Consider the following 26,881-nt stretch of genomic DNA (forward strand, 5'->3'; position numbering starts at 1 on the left):
AATAGGGTGGGTTAAGTCTCATATATATATATATATGTGTATATATATATATATATATATATATATATATATAAAAAGGAAACCCTAGGAAAGTTGCTGTCTATGGATAATGTGAACAGGAATATAGCAAATCTTATACACAATATTCCCTTTACAAATCCAAGCAGAAATTTAGAACTTATCTTCTTGAAGGAAGACAAAGAAACAAAGACAGAAAAGCATCCATGTGTACTTTGTAAGCAAAAGTTTTTTTTCCAGAAAAAAAAATAGTATTCATCATATGCATTTACTACCTTGAGAAAAATTAAATACTGATCTTAAAAGCTTAAATCACTTACTTGAGTCAACTCCTAGAAAATAAAAGGAATTAAAATGAAATTAAATTTAGGTTTGCAATACATTAAGCCTAAATATTCCCAGCTTGAACTCCTTAGCTAGAACACAAGCAGAAAAAATGTTGCTTATATACAAAATCCAAAATACTTAAATATGTTCAACACTTTAAAATATTTTATTTATTTGAGACTTTTAAATATTTAAATATTTTGGTTTTGCATATGCATTCTCATATCAAAGGCCTAAACTCATTCTGTACCTCCATGCTCTCTCCACCACACAAGTCAGAAAAAAAACACCCTGTGCTCACGTGAGGATATCTTGGTTCATCAGCTCTGGGATGAAGCCAGTAAAGTTGCCTTCTGAAGACCTCCAGGCTTGACTTGAACTTGAAGCATGTGCTTTACAAGTACAGCTCAACAAGTCACCTAAACTGTGCTGTATAACTGTACACTGAAACCTTGCCCGAGCAGCTAATTGTTACAGCGTTTGGATCAAAGCCAGGAGTGATGAGTAGCTGATGACATCTCTGCCTTAGAGCCCATTGTGGTTTAGTTATGACCTCCAGTTTAATGACCTAATTGCTATTTGCTTGCTACAGGGTTGAAGGAGGTAATATTAATTTCCATTTCCTGGTGTCTAGTGCAGAGCAATACTGTGCACAAAATCTGAACAGCTGCAATAGGTCAGAAGAGAACTTATGTAACACCAAAGGAAAGCTTGGCAGTCAGTTATCTACACGTATTTGATGATGTTATAACTCAAGCCAGAGGAGAGATCTAGCTGAACTGGAATATGTGATCTCTTCACATTCTCCACTGTACTCCAAGTTGTTGCCCAAAGCATACGGTGTAAGGGGACCTGCAGTGCATTGATGAATCTGTTTTGTACAATTTGCCAGAGCTGCTGGACTGTGCTCAGTAAAAGTGACAGGTGGAAAATGCTTCCCTCAAGTCCCACACAAAGCCTGGCCTACCAGCTCTCATTTACAATCACATCCCTGACTCTTGAGGCCAGAGGATGTTCTCCTGGTTGGATCAGACCTAGGTGAGAAAAAGTGATGGACATGGAGTCCCAGGATCTGAGCACCCCTGGTTCCTCATCTAGAAGGAGCAGAATAAACTGCTTTTAGGAACACCTTTTCTGGTAAATAACAGTATGGAAGTAGACATAGTTTAAGCAGTAAAGTACAAAATAGTCACTGAGTGTTAAGTGTCCTCAAGATTATATTAAGACCTCAGAATTCTCTTCCAGGAACTGATATTTTCATTAACAAGTTAGACGCTATGAGGTGGTTCAGAAAAGTCTTTAAATTGGCATAAGTCCAGTGTTCAAAGGGGAAGATATTGAATAACGTATATGTATTATTAGTTTGGGATCACTACCAATTATGAATACCAATCTCAACACTTTAATCAGTGTTAAGATTCAACAATATAAACATGTAAAATACAAAGGAAACCTCAGAGAAATATCCTTAGTGATGTACAGATGGATGTACAGAACTGCAGTAAACATAATTTGGTGAGAAATCCTATAAACAATTGTACAGAACTGCAGTAAATATAATTTGGTGAGAAATCCTATAAACAATTTCAGAATTTAAAACCAGCTCTATTTAAACTCTTCAGCAATACTTGAGTAAGAGTCAGGTGTAGGCTAAACTAAAAAAGTCCCAAACTGATTAAACTGAATCTCATGGCACCTATAAATCCTTCATCTCTCGTTGCTCAGAACAAATAAGTTTCGGGATTACTGCATTCACCATATGATATTACAGAACTTTCTATCTATCTCAGACAGAATGCTATAGTGAGCTGAAGAGAACAAGATGATTAAAAGATTTTATTGATGCCTTGACCAGGCTTCCACATACCTTTGAGCCTCCACTAGAAAGGTCAATAGGAAAATGAAAAATGTGTTATGCTTTGTGAAAGGGAAAGATACCAACCAACTCTAATCATTCAGTATCTCAAAGAAACATATACCTTCTAATATAGTCAGATTTTCCCTTTCCTCTGTGTAACAGTCATGTTTGTTATTAGACAATGAAAGTGAAGAGGATGAAAACTATATTTATGAAGTTAGCTTAAGTAGTTTGAGGTGAGATTCTGCAAGTAAAGGTTGTATTAGGAACCTGTATATTCCAAATGTCACTGGTACTGTTAACATCTCCTAATGTGATTAAGTAGTTCTGCTCCTTCTGTTTCTCCAGAACAATATATTTTATCACTAAAACCATTAAGACAAAAGCAATTTTTATTGATTACCCCCATTTATATCCTCCAACCTAGCACAATGATTTATTTCCCAGAGCGACGATAGCTCTATTAATTGTACCTCAATTCAGCATGCATTCATCTATAGCGGCACTTTTTGAGGCACACAAGCTTAACAAATGACTGAACAAGGAAAGAGCAGAAAAGTTTATGATTGGAAAGAGAGCCCTCATGAAACTGTGTTATTCTACTTCATGGGAAACTGGGTCTTAAAAGAAAACACTCAAATCACGAAGGCCAGTTCAGTGTTATAAAAGGTAACAACCTCAAGCAATTCCTCTTCCTTCAATATAACCAGTAACTTTCTCCATTGTTGCTACCAGAACACTATTTTTTGGTCTTTATATAAGGAACATTTTTAGCATCTAGCCTAAATTTACGTATGATCAGTTCAGATGCACTCATTCCTTTGCAAGCTCTGCCATTCAGCTGTTCTCTGCTGAGAAAGGAAGGTAAGGGAAACAAACAAACAAAAAAGTATAAATAGATCTGAAAATTAATGACCAATACTCATAAAACTCATATTTATCTGACCCAAACTTTCACCTGCAAGTCCCACAGAAGCTAAATACTTTCTCAGAATATTCTTTTGAAGCCTAGCCAACACTAGCCAACTTCAATATATGGAAGAATAATTCTATAGCTATGGCTGTGACAAAGTCATTAGAATCCTGTGTCATTCTAATGTGTGATGAATTAGGTCTCATTAGTTCGAAGTTAAGAATCCAAATTCAAGATTCTTTTTGCATCCAAAATATATCTCTCAGTCTTTCCAAATTGACAAATCAGTAGATGATGCTTTGTATGCACCGTACGGAACTACAACACCAAATACTAACTTGATAACCAAGCTCTCAAATTAGCAGTTCTAATTCATAGAACTTTTTATCTCCACTAAAGTGCCAATACTCTCTCAGAATTCAAGAGTTCAGTCCTGGGTTGTTCCTCAAGGACAGAAGGCAAGAATTATGATCTCCTTTGGTTAAAGCAGCCTTACTACTTTAACTTCATGACTGAAATAGCTTTTTGACCGATGTATATCATCTACCTGGAAGTTATTCTCTTGGGAATTTGCATTTGGATGCATCTGAATGTCTCCTAAAAGTCACTATACAGAATCATGTAAGAATCTTTCACAGAAATTGATTCCAGAGGGAGTAAATTGTCTGATGTACATGAATCCATCTCTGGCCCTGCCTGGCACAGAACAGCAATATCTCTGGTACAGAAGGGATCTTTTCCTCATTGTATAAGGAGGGAGACAAAATGTTCACTTAAGATAGCACAGATAGGACTACTCTTATGAAAAAAAAAAATACATTGACATTCTGGGTCTCATTCACTGAAATTGACGGAAACTTTTTCTTAATGCAACACCTTGTACTAAATCATCCGCACGTTCCTCACATAAAATAGATTGCTTTTTTTTTTTTTGTAGAAAAACATTTCTTAAGTCAGCTTTTATCAGTCTAATAAAATAATTTGTGATATCACATCTTTTAATGCTTTTTCATTCTCTATCCAGTTACACAAAGTGCTCCATATAACGCTGAACAAAATATGTGCTTATAAACTATATTGTTCAACAAGTGTAAGCACACATTCAACCAGTGAAAAGGTCTGAAATGAAAAACAATAAAAATAAAGCAGTAAAGTTAACTTTAAATTTATTGGATGACAACAAGTTTTTCATGCAACCCTGCATAATCACCAATACCTCCTTAAAAAACACGTAATAAATGGAGAATGGGAAAATATCATATTGTACACAACTGCAAAGACAGCTATTACAAGAAAGATATTTGGCTGTTATTGTGCTATCAGCAGGCCTTGTAATTTAATTTGGCTTTACAGAATAACATTTACTACAAATATTACCCTGGAAACCTTTCTGTCAAATAATACTCTTCTATTATTTGACAAAAGATTTAAATTATTCTTTAGTTATACTCAAGCTGAGATGTAATACCTGAGATGTAATTGCTTTAAGGTAAAGATGTCATAAATTTGAAACTTTATGCAGAAAATTCATAAACACTTTACCAAGATTAGGAAAAAAAAAAAGTACTACAATACTAGGTATCTGCAAAAAAAAAAAAAAAAAAGGCAGTGCGGGATAAATCACACAGAATATTAAAGATATTAAAGTCTACCATTATTTCAATTGCATTAAAGTCCTTAAAAGAAATAGAGAGATCTTCAAAGCAAATGCAAATTAAACAGGAAAACATGTTTGAAGGACTTCTCCCATACCAGCTATAAATTAACCCTAACCTCTTCATTCCTATTATTTGAAAGCCAATATTCTGAATTTTTATATTCTCCTCTGCAACTAGTCTGGTATCAACCATCATCCTCAGCCCCTGCCATGAACCTTGTTGCATGTGGACACCATACCTGTCATCTGTCATCTGAGTAATAGTGGATTAATGCAACTGAAGAAATTTTACCTTGAGCTTTTCTTCCCTGAATTTGCCTTATATGTCCACAAGTAATTTGCACAGTAATATTGGAGGTGTTACTTTCCATAGTATTACCTGCCAGAGACCATTCAGTCTGAGTTTAATGTCTTGAATCTAAATTAGCATCTTGAATCTAAATTAGTGTCTCCTTAATGTCTGTCTTGAATAACTGCAGCATCCAGGTGTGGGGCAATGTTACTGCAGTTCTGTATGCAAAAATGGCTTTGACCTGGTCAGAGCAGAAATAAATGAGGGACTGAAGGCCTGAAGTGACACCCTGCAAAAGCAGATAAAAAGCAAGAGGATTTCAAAGGGAGAAGATTGGAATAGAAGGTTCTAATGAGAACAAATTAAAATAATAATATTAAAAAAAAAAAAAAGTCATCTCTTTGCTAGATGTATGAAAAAGGGAAATGTTAATACAGCCACTCCAAGTGGTAGGTTGCAACCACTGAACATGACCAGAAGCAGACATCAGAGGGAGAGTACCTCATGCACTGCCACCCTACAACTGCTTAAGCTACAGCTAAAGGAATGTGTGTCACATCCCAGATGAGATGCTGCACCAATGTTATGATAAATAGTCTCTGAAGCTGTCAACTTAACTCCTCAATGTCACATCACTTGGCAGTCATTTCTGCTTAAGCTAGCAACAAAGCAAATCAGAAATAATTTCTGGTAAGTATAAACAAGTGTAGGAAAAAGAGACTGATAGGAGATGAAAACAAAACCAAGTATGTGAAAAAGAGTTCTAAAATAAAAAACTTAGATAACATTCAGCTCACAGAAAGATAGACATTTATGCTCATGTGTAGGCAAGCTGTGTCTAAATTCCCATTAAAACTGATTGGGATCTAGTTGGTATAATCATTGGATTTCAAAGAGTGATGACATCAAGCTAAAATAGAAACCTAGAGTTTTATTTGATTCCCCACTCATAGAGCATCTCAGAATATGTAAAATATTCTTCCTCATCAGCAGCTGCTACACCTGAGGGCATAGGCTTTCCATGTATCCTTTGCTACACATCTGTCAGCACTACAGAGATTTCTCCTGAGTGGCTGGGCAGCAAAAGAGCAATATAGTATACTGTCTATAATTGGAATTTAGATACATAACACATTGAATCACATGTAGACATCTGATTTAAGTCTTGGAGCTCAATCCCACCCTAAATATTTCAAGTCTTATATAAGCCTATAAAATTTGGATTTACTTTTTGTAAAGATTCATTATGCACATTAAGCTGGTTTTATTTATCCCTCTCCTTTGCCCCAACTTTATTTACACTCAGAGACCTAAAAATGCAACACAACAATATGAGGGATTTCCTCAAACAAATAAGTATTTACTAAAATGGAAAGGCAGAGAAAGAACCTTTCATCTCTCCATTTCACTAACATATTTCCTACCTGGTCTGGCAAAAAAGGAAAATCTACAGGTTTTTCGTTGTTGTTGTTTTGCGTGCGCTTGGTGAAAAGCATGTGACCTCAGTCCTTCCACCTTTTTGTTCTGGAGGACAGCTTCTATGATTATTGGTGACATATCCTTTGTCTGTGTTCTGGGTTAGCTGGAAGTTTCCACATATCAAAAAGCACTTTCTCAATTTCCATTTCTTCAATCTCTTCTGCCTGTGTGAAGCACGTTAGGTGATCTGACTTTTGATCGGTTGAGCATGGTATTTCCACATTCAGAAATGCCTTGAGCATTTTGACTGCTAACACATCTTTATACCACTTATTTAACTTTATCTACCTGACCACTAAACCCCAAACTAGGCAGGTTAGGTATCTTTTCTGAGAGCTACAGTATCATTTCACTTGGGAGACATAGTCTGTTGAAAAGTTTGAGAACAAAATAAATCCCCTAATGAAAATGAAGCTGTGCAGTGAAGTGACTCTACTCTTCCTTAATGTAAAGCACAAAATATAAACTGAGCTTCCAAATAACATTTACAAATACCTAGTGAAAAATAACATTTTTGTTTTCTCTCTGATATGTATAATACTGAAAATGCAAACACTTTGACTGAGGAAGTAAAACACAGTCTGGATTAACTATTGATAATGTATGTTGAGTAGCCTCTTCAGATTGTTGCTACAATTAGAGAGGGAGAGAAAAGAAATAAGTACATGCCTGCAGGCTCAACCACACATGGAAATCTTGTTCCAGAATATCTAGATATTTGAAAAGCCCAACAAAGATACACTTCACTAAAGGTAAACTAGGGTTAGATACTGTGATATTTAACTTTTCTTTCAGAAAACAAAACAAAAACAACTACAACCAAAAAAAAAACCCTCTTTACACTCTTTATACTTCTAAGAATATCCTATATTGCAGCATTATTTCTCTACCTGTATGTGTGTAAGAGAAAAATAATATCTAGACTCTAGTAAGAGGAATCGTTTAGTCAGTCCTTGGAATGTAAAGGGTTAGAGCTTTCATGTTCTTGGTTTACCCAGGCAGAGGCAGGCTTTGCAGATGGAGTATGTAACACATAAGGAAAGGCCCGAGCTAATAGTGCCAGCATCACTTACAGTCCTGGAAAAGTTTAAAATACTAAAAAAAAAAATCTTCTAACTTAGTCTTCCCGGTAAGGTGAAAATAAGAGTGGGATTCTTTAACAGGGAGTCTCCTTTATAAATATACTATCAGGAATCACACTTCGCCATTTCAACATGCTGTGTCACCTGCTGCTTAAGAAACTCATTCTATCCTTGAAAAAACATTTCTCCTGACCTGACATTTATTTATTTGACTGTTTCTGTTGGGTTTACGTGGCAAGGTTTTTGAATGCAGGTGTGGCTTAGAAGAATCTAAGAAGCTGCCTCATGTGTGATTAGGGCCAGTTTCATCTGTCTCCAAAAGGGACCTGCTGCTGGCTGGAGTTGAATCAATAAGCAAAGCTGTGTGCACCTCCGTGAGAGCAGATTTAAGAAAGGGAAAAACAAACAAACACACAAACAAACAAATAAAAACTGCTGTTCAACAACAGCTGGGAGAGCGAGGAGTGAGAACCAGCCCTGCAGATACGAAGGCTAGTGCAGAAGAAGGTCAGGAGGTGCTCCAGGCATGGCACATAAGTTCCCCTGCAGCCTGTGGAGAGGCCCCTGGTGGAGCAGGCTGTCCCCCTGCAGCCCATGGGTCCCACACGGAGCAGATCTCCACGCTGCAGCCCGTGGAGGAGCCCCCGGTGGAGCAGGTGGATGTGGCCTGGAGGAGGCTGCGGCCCATGGAGAGCCCCCGCAGGAGCAGGCCCCGGGCCGGAGCTGCAGCCCGTGGAGAGGAGCCCACGCAGGAGCAGGGGGCCTGGGGGGAAGCTGCCACTCGTGGGAGACCCGTGCTGGAGCAGTTTGCTTCTGGGGGATGGACCCTGTGGTACGGAGCCGTGTGGGAGCAGTTCTTGAAGAGCTTCCGTCTGTGGGCAGCCCCTGCAGGATCAGTTTGGGAAGGATGGCATCCCGTGGGGCAGAGAGTGACTGTGAAGGAGTGGAGGAGACAAAGCCATGAAGGAGTGACAGAGATGAAGTGTTATGGACTGACCACAGCTCCCATTTCCCATTCCCCTGTGCTGGTTGGGGGGAGGAGGTAGAAGAGGGTGGATGGGGGGCGGGAGGTGTTTGCTTTTAGTTTCTCACTGCTCCAGTCTGTTAGTAATAAGCAATAAATTACATTAATCACCCTATGGTGAGGATGTTTTGCCTGTGACGATAACTGGTGAGTGATCTACCTGTCCCTATCTCAGTGCTTGAGCCCTTTACACTGTATTTTCTCCCCCTTTCCCTTTGAGGAGGGGAGAAGTGAGACAGCAGTTGTGGAGCTCAGCTGCCCAGCTGAGTAAAACTACCTCACTGTTCTGTGACACATTTCACAGAAACACATCTGTGGAGGCCCAAGAGCTAAGGAAAGTTCTGGAGATTTTAAATTGTTCTGCAAAAAAGAAAAACAAGTGCTGACAGTGCCCTATCTCCAAGGACCTTAGATGACATTAATCATGGTTTCTGTCCACTTTCCAGAGTTGTAATCAGTTACGGGACAAATCTAGGCTCTGCTCTGACTGCTGAGTTCACAGACCTGCATTTAATTCACGTCTCTGTCTACCTAATGCAGGGAAAGCCTTTATCCACTGTGATGTTTCAGATAACATGTTTTGCCACATTCTATTGATAAATTAAACATGTCAACATTATAATTGAGAATTTTAGTCTAGTTTTTCATTTTTGTTGAGTTACCTGCAAAAGTGCAGCATAAAAATCTACTCTAACTGCTAGTTTTTGGTTGACTAGCTCGAGCCCCCATCAACTGAGATAGGGAACACATTGTTTCCTTTGCAATAAGAATCTGTGATGATTATACCTTTTCCAAGGGACAACTCTGATGGATTCCTTATACCTTAATCCTGGTTCCGTCGCTGACTCACTATGCAGCCTGAGGCAAGTAACTCATACTGCCTCAGGCTTCTCCAGTGTAAAATAAAAACAGTATCATTTACTTCACTTTTAAGTAATAAAAAGAGTACACATATAACTAAGAGAAAACTGCAAACAGAAATGAATCCTAACCTGAACTCCTAATAACACATTTACAACATTAGGAATGAAAAAAATAAAATAAAATTGCTGTTGACAGTAAAATTATCAGAAGTCTGTTTAACTGAGAACATTGATGCCTATACATATATATAGGTAAACCTCTATATTATATATGTATATTCTGTCTACAAAACTTCAGGAGCATATCAGAAGTTATGAGTATTCTTCACAGGCTTACTGTTTGTTTGTTTGTTTGTTTCCCCATCACTGGTTTTAAAGTGCTTTAAATATTTTACCTTATTTGTTTAATGTCCTCCTCTCTCAGACAATGGTCAGGACTGGTTGCTTCAAAGGCAGATATAAATTCTTTGTTATTCAATTTGTTGTACATAAGGAGACATTTTTTTCTTCTATTCTGTAGGACACCACATTATGCACAGAAGCATAAAATGTGATTTTTCTTATATATTAATTAGAGTAACTGCCGAGGTTATTTCTATTAATATGTCTGTAAGATTTTACAAACCTTTTATCTGCAAGAGTGATTTAAGCAACATCTCTTGCTCTTTATATTACATGCATTTGGGGGTAATATCTCAAAACGATTTTGGCAAATCTGATTCAATGACACATTTTTTTTCCTTTGCATTTATTTTCATCTTTAGATTTGTTGCCAAAATCTCTCTCTCTCTATTTTTTTTTTTTATGAATTAGACATTTGTACTAGAATGATTCAAAAACCTGCTTAAAAACAAAGAAACCCACAGCCTTAGACAAGGCTGTATTCTTTAATGTCTACTCTTGAAGGACCAGAAAAGTTCATGAGCAATGAAATAAGAAACTTTGCTAGTGATAGGAAAGTAGCCAGGGTGATATGGGCTACACACAGCACCACTGCAGGACACAAGCAAAACATGATATTCTTCCATACTCTATTTATAGAGTGAGGAGTTGATAAGTGCCAGCCTAAAATGATGCTTATTTTTTCTCAGGCACAGTGTTTTAAGTGGCTCTCATTGACTTGCCACTTCAGCATCACTGTTGCTAAGTAGCATCATGAGGACAGTTTACAGCATGCTGTCAGTCTACAGAAAATGACAATGCTAAATTTGAAAATGATTTTTTTCTAGTTGTCCAGCACACTCTTTCAGCCTTTAAGCATTACATTTTATTTGTCCAGAAGAAAAATACCCCCCATTCAATGTATATTTGTATATGTTTAGAACTTCAAAGAGTTGGCATACAGTCAGGGGACAATCCTTCTGAAAAGTCAGAATCCCTGTCCCGGGTGTGCAGATACGTATATTTTTTTTAACTCTATTCTGTTTAGTCCTTACACTATACACATTGCGTAGCATGCTATAGCATTCTGTGTGCAGAAATAACAAGCACAGGACACCTTGTTACTGCTCATAAGACTCAGAAGAATCTTGCTTGACATAATACAGTAAATTCTGAATTAAAAATAAATAACCAAACAAATAAGAATAGTATTATTTTTTTTTTCCCATGTGGCTTGTTGAGTTAGTGGAAAATCAATTGCAGATTGCAGGTATTTCATAAAAACTACAAAGCAAGCTCTTAAAACAGTGAGAACAAAAAGTGCTGAATAGCAAAATTCATTTGGGTGCACAGAAGGGGTAAAAAGCATTAGGACAGTTGCTATTCACCGTGCTATTTTGAGTACCTAAAATGAAGGAAACTTTCTTTGCCAGACCTGAAAAAAAGGAAACAAATATCCAAATATAGAAGAGAGAGCATATTAATCAGATGGATAAATAAGTGTCCATATCAATTCTGCATTGTCATGGAAATAGATGCCAAGAACTATGAATCTCTGAGATAAAACATTTCAATTTTCTTAGCCAATATTCTCTCCAACTAAAGACAAGAAAACAGATCTTCTGCATCCTCAGAAACTTTTAACAAATTTGAGCAATAGATATAAGTGTTTCACTTTTGGTTAAAGCCTTTTTGTCTCTGCATATAAACAGAGAAGTCTAGGAGTCCACATTTCTGCATCTGATCACCACATCCATTTTAACTGTCTCTAGTTATATAGTTAGATCAGAGCTCTTTGCATAGCCCCCAGTTTGCTACTGTACAGAACATTTCTGTATGCAGGAGTAGATTTCATACTCTGATTTCTAAGCCCCCATTTCAAGCAGTTATCCAAACAGACGTCACTGTTAATTACAGAATCACAGAATCATCTAGGTTGGAAGAGACCTCCAAGATCACCTAGTCCAATTAGTTGCTGTAAGTTGGAAGCCTCAGTAGTTAATGTAAATTCTTGTCCAGGACAAGTAAAAATTGTTGACATAGAAAAGACGGTATGTTATAAGGATGATTTTAGACCATTATCTTAAAGTGTTGTGAATCTACAAAGTTCACAAAGTACATCTTAGATGAGCTACACCAAGAAATCAGTCTCTGGTGGCTTTTTCCTGAGATTTTAGTAGCTTTTTTATTATATACATCATAAAAGTATTTTGGAACATCCTTTACTATCAAAACTAAAGCTTTTAAAGTTTCCTATGTTGCCACAGGGACTCACATCTACCATTAAGTGGATAGAGTCTGAAAACATCAAAAATAAGAAATCAGAAATCTCAGCTAGTGTTCCTCTTGGGGTAACATTCATATAAAACTGAACTTTAAAATACAAATCTCATTTGCAATAAATATCTATGACTGTTTTTGTCAGAAGTAGAGAGCCAATAGTGCATACTGTAAGGATTTGGTAATTTTTCAGCATATGTCTGGAAACCATTACCCACATCGTTCCTGCTTATCTAATGGACAAAGCACAGTATAATTTTTTAGGTTTGATGTAGTCTCATCAGTGGTATATTCCAGTGCCTGAGCAGTGCTTAATGATATCCTAAAGGGGAAGGCTACTCATTAGCAGCAGTAACAAAGCAAAGCAGCTCACATAAATTAATGATCCATTCTCCCAGTACTCGACATTGGGAAATATTAGCTTTGTTTTATTCATCAGAAAGACAGAGAAGCTAAATAAAATGGCTTGCCACAGCTATGCAGGAAATTTGTAGTAGGCCCAGGAAATCTCCCAAATTCCACTTTGGGAGTTTAAATTTCAGCAAGGGTAGATGTGGAAGGAGAGAGATTTGTTCTGTTCTGTCAGAAAGAGTTTCTCCTTTACCATCCAAGGAAATATTGTTAATGAATATCATCAGTGCTATTAGGGGCAGCTATTACTTTGAGGATAGTGGGATCTGTGCCCATCAGAACTTTATAATTTGTTTTTTTTTTTTTTTTTTTATGAGTCTTATTTCCTTTGTGCAGTAAGTGAGGCTAATGCAAATAATAGCTCCTATGCTGATACCATATCACAAGGGAACAAGATATGTATGGTGCCAGCTCTCAGTACAGATTCCCACTAACCAAAAAGCCTTAGAGCCATTCCTATGTACTTACTACTGACCTTATTACAAGATGGGTGTGTTGGCTCTGTCCTACTCTTAGTTCTTTATTTTACAATAACTATATTTTACAAATAAATACTGATAAATAAATCCCACTGAATTAGCAGGATATTGTCTAAACATACTTGGCAGAACATATGTCCCACAGATTCATAAGAATTAACTTAATACCACAAAAGTTATTTCACGAAAATAACTTCATCAGCATTTCAAAGAGCTACTTAAAAGCACGTTGGTTTCAACATGCCATTAGCAAGAGATGTGTTCCATTTTTATTTTGAAGGAGAGACAAAGAAATTAAAACAATACTGCTATGTATTGTTTCAGAATTTAGAGACATACATTCATGCACAGTTTTATCTCTAGCAAGAACATACCTGTTGGAGGCAGTGTTGTGGGTTCTGCTGGTAAAAACTCCTGGAATGGTAAACACTCCTTAGATAATGTGATGTCATCAAGTGCTACACCATCTTTGGGACCTTTTCCAGCTATCCCTTCAAAGATGACTTGGAAATCTTCCTCTCCATCTCCAATCAGGTTCAGTGCCTGGCTCTGCCAGAAATTTCCCTGGTTTCCAGTAAGACTAAGGAGGATTCTTTCATGTTTTGACATAGTCCTCTGGTAGACAATCAATGATCCAATGTGAGCTCCATACATATAGTAATAGAAAAGTATCTGTAAACAAGAGCAATAGCCTCAAGTATACAATTGGTAAGTTCAGACATATTCTGCTACAGTATTTACCCTAATTTTTAAATGGAGCAGCATTAGCAGCATTCAGTCTAGCTCTGTGTTTTACTAATTCAAAGACGATTTAATTAAAACACACACGAAAATGACTTACTAGTGAAAATTTTTTAATTATTCCATAAATCAAGCTTGGAAATCAGCATTACGATACTGTGACAGCTGATCTTGCATCTCTTTTGAATTACTTCCATGTGTAAATGCAAAAGAAAGATTACACTTGGTAAAAATAAAAAATAAAAATTAAAAAAATAGAGGAATAGAGCTGTTTACAATTTTGGAAATAACTTCAGTTTTCTGGTGTTTGTGATAGATTACAGAGTGTATAATTAGAAAATAATATTATATAATCTATTATGGGAGCAAAATGGGCTGCATAAATGCAAAAGATAAAATAAAAAGTAAGTAGTCCTTGGATCAGAAAACTGTGAATTTCAGTAAAAACGGGAAAAACAAATTAGTAAGTCCTGAAGTAAGATCAAGTACATACAGAACATAGAAATAAAAACACTGACTTCTCTCTGCTATTTTCAATTCAAGAGCAAAGTAACAGTTGTATTTGATTATATTAATACTTAGGCTAGTTCAACATTGTTTCTGACAAATATAGAATATTTCCAAGAATGATATAAGACCCTGAAAGAAGGCAATTCATGCTACATTATGCAAGAACACACCTATAGTTCAATTTTTTCCTAGTCTAATGCATAGCACAAACCCTAAAGAATGAAAACTCTATCTTATTTATTATAGCTATAAAAAACATAATAGCAAATATTATGATACCCATGTAAATGTTAAGTCAACACTCTCTGTATTACCTAGTGCTACAGGATTTCATAAGCTTCTGCAGTCTTTTGCAAAACATATACTTAAAATAATAATAAAAATAATTTTATTTAATTGATTTTCTCTGCAGTTGATTAGTAAAGCTGTCAACGGCTTTGTGTTACAATTCTTATGAAAATTTTATTATGGTCACTTTCAGAATATCTTCTGTGCAATGCAGTAGTCCAATATAATTTTTATTAATCAGGTTTCTTGCATGGAACTATTCCTATTTACCTGCTGTTTTCCTGTCCTACAACTACTCTATTTCTTTTAAAATCCTTTTTGTAAATTAATTTGTGCATTCAGTATATCATTTAATTATACAATACTTTTCACATTTTTAAGACTAATTTCTATCCCTTTTTACTACAGCTAAATTTTGTTTGATTTTCTGACATTAAATTTTGAGCTGATATTTCCATAGGACTGCACACCACTCTGCTGCTGATTGGCTACAGTTCTTTTCAAAGCTACCAAACTGTACTATGTATGTTTTTCTTTTATGATCATTGAATTCTTCTTTCCCTCGCCATGATACACACACACACACACACTCTCCTGGTGCAACTTGAAGCCATTCCCTCTTGTCCTACCGCTAGTTATCTGTAAGAAGATGCCAATTCCCAGCTATTTTCTATTTTCTATATCTATTTTCATCAACATGTTCTAAATTACACTGAATAATTTGGTATTTGGAAATAACATACTGGTATTCTGTAATGTCACATCATTTTGAAGTATCATATATAGTGGTAAAGTCACTATTGCGAACAGTTATACACACAATTTTGAGCATGTATACAAGTCCTTTCAGGACTGGGACTGCACATATATGACTTACTCTTGAGTCAGGCTTGAGCTATGCCCACTGCTAATTCCTATACAGAATTTCCCTTGCATCAGAATGCAGGCTAGCTCTCTAGCCTTCATTCTCCAAGGTTCTCTAGATGTGGTCATTTCTCTTGGCTACTTAATGTTTTCAAGTCTATCCTGAAGATTTTTTCACACATTTTTGATTTATGTATTTGTTTTTAAATAAATACTGTTTTTGTTTCTAACTAAATATCAGATGCAAGAAAATTCAGGAAATACAAGTACAAACAGCCCTCCCCACACCATATTCTTTCTATCATGCGCCCTTTTAAAGAACTGATTTTTTTGACATCTTTCATATATGTTATTGACATTTTTCATATATCTTATTAAAACTTCTTGGCTTCATTCTTAAATTCTCTCAGAATTCTCAGTGTATACCACCTGCATTTGCTTACTTAATGCAATTGAAATTAAGACTTTTTTCCAACACCACCTCTTTTGGTGTTATAGTCTCCAACAATGCTGCTTCTTCAAGGCTGGTTCGAAGGAGCAGCTCGCAGGCTAGTACTTCCACAGTGCCCTGCAGTGAATATTAATCCAAATAAGGTATTTAAACTTTCCTGCAACATTTTCAACATAGTTATTTTCTCATTCCACTCTAGTATATATAGGCTTGGTGGTTTTTTTAATAGTTTCCATTTCCAAGTAGTAAAATTATGGGTCACTGACAACTCGACACTGAATTTTCCCTTTTCTTTCTCAGATTTATTTTGGCATATTCTCATTTTTTTTCTACTTGGACAATTTTCCCTGGCTTTCTATTCTTTTTCAAGCTTGGTCTGTATAAAAAAAAATAAATAAATAAATATTTTTTTTCCCCTCCCATGTACTTCCCTTTATGTTTGCTTATATATATTTGTTTTATTGGCACAAAACTCTTGTTGTCCCAATGATGTAAAAGTTCATCTTCCTTTGACTTGAATGGGCCTAAGATTCCAAACTAATTCTGAAATAATATATGATGTAGCATTTCCTTCTCTAGTAACTCACAGAAAGGAGCAAAATACTTTTGGGACCATCTAATCTGCTGGGGTGAAGCTGTTGCTTGGAACAGTTGTTCATTACATGCATTTTCCGTTACAAGAAATTTCACTTCCCTTGGTTAGCTGCATAAATCAAAGCTTCAGAACATGTCAGAACTTAAAAAAACAAAAACAAAACAAACAAACAAAAAACTACTGAAATGTCATTATTTAGTTACATTTTCAGGCTTCACCATGGATGTAGAAGTTTTGTTTGTAGAAAGTACATAGACACAATGTTTTTTGTAGATGTTTTTTGGCATGACAAATGTAACTGTTTCCAATAGTTATGTTTTGAGCACTTCATTATATTTAATGTGTGATACATTATGTATATTCAGACACAATCCTGTCATCTTCAGTTCTTCCACTTTGTTTTGTATATATGTTTTACTGTTCACAGATAGAAGTTAAATAGTGGAAATGTTTTTTTTTTTTGTTTGTTTGTTTGTTTAACCATAAAAACAGATAAGGTCAAGAAAGATGTTTTCAAATACAAAACTAAAGAAAGAAGCAAACATATACAAGCTCAGGTGAGCAGAATTTGTGTAAAATTTATAAATACATTTTAGCCAATTTAGAAAATGAACTTAGAAAATATGAGATCCAAATTTGAAGACATTTTTTAACGGCTAGATAAAGTTTTGCTACTGACATTATTCATGTTTCGTTTGGATCATAAAATCATCCCATTTATGTTTAAAACTTCATTACTTTCTATCTATAAAGGTGTTTGGGAATTATCACAACTAGATTTCTAAACTAAACAACTAGAATTTCAGTGAAATTGACTGATCAGAAATCTCAAAACAATCATAACTCTAAGTTTCAGAAAAAAACTCTTTACAGGTTTTGATTTTCCTTGTAAATGAGACTAAAAGTGAGATAAATGGACATAGAAGCAGATGATTGGTAATTTTTAATAGAGATGTCATCAATTGTAAAACACTTTAGGACTATATCAAGCTAAGATAGCCCTCATTCAGTGAGCATGGTGATGTGATCATATAACCAGTTCAGCTTGAAGTTTTTTTTTGTTTAAATAATTCCTCTTCATCTAGATTTTCCTCTTGAGAGAGCTAGTTACTAAGGCAAGGTACAGTAGATATGAATCTGAACTTGCAAAATGGGACAAAATTCTAATATAAAATGATTACGTATCCTGTTTTACCGGCAAAAACTAAATGAAATTTTACATCTTCTATAAATATAAAGGACATTGATATTTCTCAGGTATGCACAGAGATACAAAACCAGTATCACTCAAACTAATAGAGTAAGAATTCCATTTGTGGCATCAGGAGTAGAGATGCTCCAGATGCTGGAGAACAAAGTGGTTATGTTATGCTAAGACCATTAAAAAGCTGTTGAACAAGTGTAATTGGGTAAAGGTAAAGAGCCAATAAACACATAAACACTTCTGCTGCCAAATTAAAAAGATCTTCATATGTGAATAGCAAAACAATTAGCAAAAGAGTAGCTTGAATGTTGTTTTCAATCACAGTAGTTCCAAAATTCTTTACCTTAAATTCGAGTGTGGCATAATGCTTAGACCACTATTCATTTGTTCACAGTTCCTTTCAACTCTAATAATTCACAGAAAGGAAGGATTGTCTTTTTTGTTAGGAGAAAGTCCAGAATCTTAACTAATAGAAAAATTATTTCCTTAATCTCAAATAAAATGGTTAAATTATATGTTAACACCTCCCCTTCCCTTTTCTCTTAACTATTTTTTTCTGTTTGTTTGTTTTTTCTTTTTCTTCTTTTCTCTTCTCCAGATCAGTTCTTTAATTCCGGAAATCCATTCCCAAATTTATCCTAAAAATGTTAAGCCATTTTCTGCTCCTCTAATTTTCTCATGTCTTTCTAAATTTTGGGTGAGTGATTTTCTGAAGGCTAAAACCCCTATATTTCCTCCCATAGCAGCTCCATTTATAATAATTTATAATAATTATTAATTTATTTATAATAATCCTCTCCATTTAAATAATATGTAGATGTTAGAAATTCAGATACCACTCATCTTTGCCTTGACATTTGAAGATGATTTGAAAACAATAGATGCATACACAGGGGAAAAATACCATTTCAAAATAGCACATAGTTCAACTTTCTGGAAAATTCCCTGAATTTTCAATATATATCAGCGTCTCAGAAATGTGTTTTGAAAGCTGTATTATGAAACTACAAATTACCATTTTAGTACAGACTGTAAAATATATATCACAACTAGAAAACCTTTTAATCCAGATTTGCAAAGAAATTATCAGGATCAAATCACAACAATATGTTGTAACACCTTAGAAAATAAAAGCTTATTTTTCTTCGGTTTTTAGAGAAGAGTCAATTACAGCTTTCTGTAGTGCAGTGTTCCTTTTGAAGCTGTATTCTTTCAAAGCAACTTGTTACTGTATTCATACACATTTTCTCCATTAAAGCACATACATAGTTGTAGGCTAATTAGGGCTGGAGTTGCATAAGGCATATTCTAAATTACATATTGCTTTCACTGCTGACTTCATTTCAATCTCCTTCGAAGTACTTATGTACAGAAATCATTCTTCTCCCATAACTAGCAATGAGATTCATGTTTTTTCATGATTCCAAGGTGGAAATAGTTTGCTTCTTCCACAACGTTTGTTTTTATCAAGAAATATCTCATTTTAGGAATATTATCTTGGTGTAATCTAGAAATCAAATTCTGCATTCCTGCTAGTATCGCACCCCACGTACCTTGCAGTTTTTATTCCTTCTGCTTAGCACAGGGCTAGCAATCCTGGCTTTCTGTCCTGGCAGCTGAAGAAATGAACTCTTTATAAAAATATAATGACCAGATGGCTCTTGCAATGTATGATCAGCAGCTGGTCCAGTGCCCAATTTTGTAGTACTGCTTGTTCTGAGGCTCCAGTCAAAATCATCATTTTCATCTTGCTTCCATCCACAAATATCAAACTCAAAATCACAATGCCCAATAGAGGTACCTGAAGGATATTTGCAAACACATGAAAAGACCTTTTTTTTTTTTTTCAGAAAGTTAATTGGTTACATACATTACAAACTAGTATACAATTACCTTAAAAAAAAAAAAAAGTATCAATAGAGAGAAAACCACCCATGTGTCTTATTAAACAGAGTATTTTTAGTGCCCTATAATATAATTGTGGGGCAAGATAAAACTGAATATATACAAGGTAGATGTCTGTGCTCTTAGTGTAACCAACACTGCTGTAAGTATAAAAAAATAAAGGTAATTTAATATAGCAATCTATTTTAGGGCAAATTGTCTAGCTCTAGTTTTATAGGCCAATTCATGCCCTCCATAAGGCACCCAAGACATCTGCAGAAAACTAGCCTCTTCTTGGAGGAATACTTTAAAGCCAGGTGAGATCCCTGTAGTGCTGAAAAAGATAAAAAATGCCTATATTTATGGAACAAAACCCCATCCAATTAAAAGTACAGAGCACTAGAGAGACACATCCTCCATGCAGACACAAACAGGCAAAACATAAATGTAGAAGTGTTTACTTTGAGCTAAATCATACCCGCAGTTAGTTTACTTCAACATATTTCCAGAAGAATTCACAGGTAATTTATTATCCAATATGCAAACATAGATAATTATCTACACTTCTTCTTGAATTGTATTTAATGCCTAGAAAAATAGAAGGCTGTCATAATTTTGATTGATATTTATATGCCACAACATGTATGCTCTTCACTGATTTTCTAGTCTTGAACGTCAAAACAGTCAATGTGGTTAGCCAACTGCCCACATAAATTAAGGTTAAGTCAATTATACTGGTCCAAAGGTTTAAGCTGCATATATTTCTCTACTATGCATCTATAACTTCATTATAATGATTATCAAGCAAGACTAAACTTGCTGAAATAAGCTGGAATTTTGCCAGAGCCTTCAAGAGACTTTTGACTGTGCTTTTTGACTTACTATTGCTGGAAAGGAAAGTACTTTGAAGATAAGTTGGGAAACTGAATAGATCATTTGGTCTGACAGTGTAAGAAATGACAAAAGCTTTCCCCTAAAATATAAACAAAACTTGAACCTCTTCTAGGGTCTGATAAAGTTCAGCCACTTAAAAGTAACTTTATTTAATTGGCAGCTGGTCAGATGCCTCAGTAATGAGGCCAAGGAGTCAACATCCATGGAGTCTACACATGGCCCAAAACAGTACAGACAGCTGCCTCTTAAATTTGAGGCTGAAATCAGGTGAAAGATTTATTTTTTTTCTATTTTTCACAAGATCACACGGGTGGAAGAGAAGTCTGAAACATTTTCTTATAAATATGAACTAGTAAGAAAAAAATAACTTCACTTTTATCTTTGTCTGAAAATACAACGCTATCTTAAATACTAATAATAACAACAACAAATCCCTAATGCACTATAGGATTATCATTTATGCAAAACATAGATAATAATTTACCTCAACTGAATATAACTGTCCTCATCTTTTGCTATTTGATCATTTAGTTACATATTTCAGGATCCTAGCTAAAGCAATTTCTTCAATTACTCACAAATTTCATCTCTAGTCAACAAAAAATCATCCATGCAACTGACCATTTTACTTTAAAGTCATGTTTTAAAGAATCAAGGCCTTTATACAAATCCCCTTTAAACAACAAAAGCATAAAGACTTATCTCCCTGAGACAAGATAGTAGGTAACCTCCATTCCCTATTCAGCTGTTTCACATAGGGATAGAAAGTTCATACTCTTGATGTTTTCCTCCCTTATGCATGACTTAGAAGGTTGAGATGCTACATGTGTATGAACAGGAAGGACTCTCTATGTGGTAGGCACACAGTTCTAGGTGGATACGTCCCTTAGTAGTTAATGAAATAAGTTAATATTGGCAGTGCTTACTTAACATTAAATTTATTCTTAAACACAAGGAAATAAAAAAAATGTCTGAAGAAAACTACTGCTTCAGCTGAGTTGCAACTCACACATCTCAGGGTAAAACAGCTATGTCTAGATGAACAAGCAGTATGGAACTATAGAAGCAGATTTGTAGAGCTAAATACATGGTATTGGGGACCTGATTGTACTTGGGACCATGGGGAAAAGGTCAGGAAAGAGGACTGAGGTGTGCACAGGCTGAATGAGCAGCAGAGGTTAGAATGCATTTGATGCTCTCCTGGGCATCTTTACCAGTCATTACCTCTTCCAGCAACATTGTGATCTAATTTGTTCTCAAGTACATGCAGTCAGAAAACCATACTAGTGGCATTGCATTTAAAGAAAACACATACCACTCATTCAGTGTCTAATGGAATAATTTCTAAACATTGGAGTCTTCAGTACCTCTGTAAAAAAGTATACTTGAATTATTTTACAGCATTGAAAGTCATGCAGCTAGCTAAAAAGAGCCCTCAAGAAAGAAAACAAAAACAAGGTACAGATCTCTCAATAGTAATTTAACAACTTTATGAGGCATAGTTTATATCTCAGCATCTAGGTTATGTCTAGACGTTGCTAATTAGACTTTGTGAGTATCAGCTTGTGATACGGTCCTATTAACAGTTCAGAGTTTCAGGAGTATTAGAGAGATCAGGGACTAGTTTCTTTTCAATATTTCATTAACTAGGTTATGATGACTCGTGTACATAGCAAAAAAGAACTGTGGTTAGTGGTAGTGATCCATGAAGGCTTACTGCTAAAAGGTACTTTGGAGAAGTCTTGAAACTGCACAATTCTCATGTTTTTTAAACACAGTTGCCATGCATACCTATTTAGTGTTTTCTATCATATTTTAACCCTACTAATGCTTTTCCCTGTCTTCTAAGTTTGAGGTTTTCAAGCTATTGTTCTATGGGTCAGCAATGATAAAACAGTTCTTCTCTGCTAGCTACAAGGAATGAAAAGATGTCACAAAGAGCGTAAATATGTGCTTCCTAAGGTTGGTCTCTTCAGAGGCAGTCTGTCTTACACAAAAGCTGTGAAAACATAACTAGCCTTTTTCTGTGTTCAGGGTACTAGCCTTACATTCAGAGGGGTAAGAAATTAATAAAGTCCATGACCTCAGTTGGAATATTAGCCTTGGGATGATTTGTCCTGGTTTATGACCTAAAAATAAAAAATTTCTAAATTATCTTTGAAATAGGCTGACTAGAAAAAACAGGTCATGAAACTAATTAATTATGATGACAAGGAAATCTTTTTTGTCATCACAATATCATCATGTATTGTGATAAATGTGTACACCATTTTTGCAAAAAGAATATTTTCACCTATTGCTGTTATGCATTTCTATTTTATTAAATATATAAGGCAGTTCCAAGAAAAGGAAACTGAAATTCTTCAGTACATAGTGAAAACTTAAAACGGCATACCTATTTCAACTTTGGGGTGAAAAAAGAAAAAAAAAAAGGAAGAGAAAGATAAAGAGGAAGAGAAGGGAGAGGGACGGGGAGGGGGAGGGGGAGAAAAGTCAGGGAAAGCAAAAATTAAAGTCCAGTTCCTGATGTTGTTACTGAAAATTCTATTAAATAGCTTAGTGACATGCTGTCCCTGGTTTGGAAATCAATTAGAAGTTTATTAGTAAGAAAATCAGTCAAAAAACACAGTTTCTTTGCCTCATACCTCCACTTCAAATGCTATCAGTGGATTTGTGTACCTTTGCTTCACAGAATTGTATTCACTAAGAAATTGATAAATTGTGTTCATAACCTCAATAAAAATGAGGCTACTTTTCATACTGTAGCAAACAATGGAGATCTGATTGTGTGAGAATTTTCTACAATTTTATGAGAAAAAAAGACAGTGTTAGTACTACCTAAACAATATACGTGATCCTTTTCTCCAGAGGAAAACCCATTTCTTATTAAACACCATTCTTTGTATCTGATACTACAGATGCTGTTTCTTGATATCTCTTGTAAAACTAAAATTGTACTGTATTCATACTAAAATAATTTGCTAAGAGATCTGGCAATCCTTGAAATATCAAAGAAGGTAAGTCCCTATATCGCAAAGATATTATACTTGATGCATTTTTTCAGCTTTAACACATTCTCTTCATATGGAAAGCAGATTTTTACTGTGTTTTAAAGACAGATGCTTTCTGAATTATTTTAAGAAATTCACTAACAGCACTTTTTATTTTCCATCATATTATTTCAAAGTAAATAATAGTAATTTAAAATCCATAAAAGCCAAAGAATATAATTAAATTATTACCTTCATGTTTGCTGTCTTTAGCGATGAGCTGCCAGCAGTCTTCAAGTATTAACAATTCACAACTGCCATGGTTATTTGTGATAATTATATTTTAAAAAACTACTATACTTACTGCAAATGGCAGGGCTCTCATCTGAGTTATCTGCACAATCATTTACAAAATCACAAAGATTATCCTTTGGGATGCAGTACTTGTTGGCACATGTGAATTCCTGTAACGTGCAAGGTCTGTCTGGGATGAGCAAAGGGGAACAATCTTCAAAAGTAATATCATCCACTGCCACATCTCCCATGTAACTGACACCACGTTTCGCCCTGAAAAGAATCTAACAAAAAATTATACAGATATTACAGTAAAACATGGATAAGATATGCATGCATCATGAATAGAACAGAAAGCAATTGTTCCTGCAAATCTTGGAATAGGAATTGGTCAATTCTTATTCTTGTAGCACAGTCCTTGTAGGTACAGTAAGCTTGTACCACTGTGTGTACAGATCTGTCACTATAGTTATTGAAGGACCATTACCACAGGAAAGAAAATGAGTGATACAAATAGATACTAGCTCCTGCTCTTCCTGAATTAATAGCAAGGGTTCACTTACTTCTGCAAAGCGTGAAATGTATTAATCTTTCACCCATTATTCCCATGAAAGTTACAAGTTAAAGTTCAATTAAAAGCCATTCAAGACAGGAGGGCAATATAACATATTTTTAAATGTTCCAGACTGTCTCTGTGTTTTTTTCTTTCATTGTTGTTTTGTTGGTGGTGGTGGTTGGTCGGTATTTTCTTGTTGTTGGGGTTATGTTTATTTGTTTGCTTGTTTTAGAATGAAAATTAAGCACGACATACTCATGACTAACCATCTCTAAGATGCTGAAGCATCAGCTTATATTTGGATGTGCATATCATGCTCAAGACTCTTTTTTTTCTTAATCAAATGAAAAAATACAATTCTACTGCACACTAAGGAGAAGGAAGTGGAATAGTTCTAAACCAAGTCAGTTTCAAGGATAGAAGGGATTTCTGTCTTAAAAATGGATGTCTGTCTAAAATCAAAGAGGAGTGAGAAATTTACAAAAACTTGTGTTCAGTTCAGGTAAATGATCAGACAGCCAAAAATATTATTTTTTTTTTTTGTTGTTATTCAGAAGGGGAGACAGAGTGGGGGGGTGGGGGTGGGGGGGAAGGGGGCAGAAAGGGAAATATGGTAAATGGTTAATGCAAATATGGTAAAAGGTAAATGCAAAACAAAAGTATCTAAGGCCAAGCTGTCTAGAGAGAACACAAAATATGAATACGCACCTGAAAATTTGAACGAATTCCCAAGAACACTTCTGCTCTGTTCCATTGTGGACCTTGGCTGCCGCTTTGAGTCCATAGTTTAGAAGTCTTGTTACCAGTTTTACAGAGTACCTGAAAAGGAAATAATTACAGGTCACAAAATATCTTTCCATTACCAACACACTGCAGGTTCCTTAATTTTGTCTAGAGTATCCTGTATAATTGATCTCTATACCAACATTAAATATCAAGTGCAAAAGGATTTGCCAGTGTAAGCCACTATTCAAAGAAAATAATGCTTTAAAACTTTCTGATCTGCTCATGAACACACTCTGCTCTGGGTCTTACCTCAGTTAATTTACCCACTAATTAACTGGAACAGTTAACCACAAATAAAAATTGCTCAGGAAAGAGTCAAGATCCATTTGTAAAACATGAAAAACAGCACTAACAACATGTATGAATAGTTCATGCATTTACTACATTGCATTAGATTGCTCCATTATAGTTCCAGGAGAGATTTAATGTCCTGGTTCTATATGATCATATGAATGATTTTTTTTTTTTTTCCCCTATAGATAAAAACTTGTTTTTACCTTCTTAAGACTGTATTTTACTTGTTTGGATAATAGAAGACTCACAAATACCTATAAACATTTGAATAGCCATTGAACTGGAGAAACCTAACACTTCAATATTAGCACATTAACACAAAGTCTTATATATGCTTTACTCCATCCTCTTGGGCATCCAAATTCAACTGAGCTAATAACATCCAGATAGGAGTTTGATGATGTTTCAAGTTGTGTCTTCAATCAGTACTCACAGAGCTAAACATCAGTTCACTGGTTGCTTGCACCACTTCTGCTTCCAAGGATTTATTGCTACTTTGTGTAATCTTCTTAGGGTACCCCAGACATTTTTCATCTTAATGAAAAAAATGCTTTTTTGAAAATGTATGTAGTCCCATGTGTGTGCATGGTATTGTATAACAGGTAAGTTCTGGCAAGCAAATAGCAGATCCTCCCACTGAAGAGCTTTCATTCCAGAGGAACAAAAGAAACCAATGTTTATTTGGAATGGAATGGAATAGAAAACAAAATGACACCTGGCTTTATAGACAACAAAAACTGCTCACAGAAGACATGAATTTTAAGGCAAAAATAAAATGGAGAAAAACAGAGGTTACAGATATTATCTGAGAGAATATGAGGTGCTGAATAAGAGATTTTTCTTACTCTTACATACATGCTATACAGGTGTATGAATATAGATATAAATGTTTGGGACAATATAGACAGATGTACAATTTTCCACAAACTGTACATTACCTATTAAATTATAAATCCAATTCCTTCATCAGTAATTCATATTTTCTCTCATATCATGCCAGAAGTTACAATTTTAAAGATGAACATGCCCATAAATTTATATCTTATTAAAATCCAGGGCTTCTCTGTACCCTAATTTACCTGAAAGCTTTGCAGGTTGTTGAAAAACGGCTTCTAATACTTTGGTAGAGTTAGCTATAAAAACCAGAAAAAATGTTTCCAACAATTATTCAAACTGAAGTCGCACAATAAAGTGACAACTAATCAGTGTTTAAGAAAGCCACAGAAACACAGGAAGACAGACACTCCTGCAAATAGCATGTCCTTCAACATGTCCTACATTACATTTGATGGCATGGACACAGACTAAGGTGGAAAAAACCGAACTTGTGAATTAAACAAAAATGTGATAGTCATGAGGGAGAAGAGTAAAAAAAGGATATAAGTGATATTCAGCCATAGAAAAGATTCACATTTGTATAATACTTATAATCTTTAAAAGAAAATAAAGACATTAAATAATTATAT

The 26,881-nt window shown here is 35.2% G+C and overlaps 1 protein-coding gene across 2 annotated transcripts in view; it reads right to left on the reverse strand.

The window, feature by feature from the left end:
* Window positions 1–26,881, reverse strand: part of MALRD1 (MAM and LDL receptor class A domain containing 1) — a 263,083-nt gene that overhangs the window by 141,600 nt on the left and 94,602 nt on the right. For both annotated transcript variants that reach the window (XM_066991641.1, XM_066991640.1), the window contains exons 23-26: window positions 25,044–25,154; window positions 23,850–24,063; window positions 19,271–19,518; window positions 13,439–13,736 (exon numbers count right to left, since the gene is read on the reverse strand). In XM_066991641.1, coding sequence (XP_066847742.1) covers window positions 13,439–13,736; window positions 19,271–19,518; window positions 23,850–24,063; window positions 25,044–25,154 — 871 coding nt within the window. The remainder of the gene's footprint in view (window positions 1–13,438; window positions 13,737–19,270; window positions 19,519–23,849; window positions 24,064–25,043; window positions 25,155–26,881) is intronic.

The sequence above is a fragment of the Anser cygnoides genome, chromosome 2, assembly GCF_040182565.1.
Source record: "Anser cygnoides isolate HZ-2024a breed goose chromosome 2, Taihu_goose_T2T_genome, whole genome shotgun sequence".
NCBI lineage: Eukaryota > Metazoa > Chordata > Aves > Anseriformes > Anatidae > Anser > Anser cygnoides.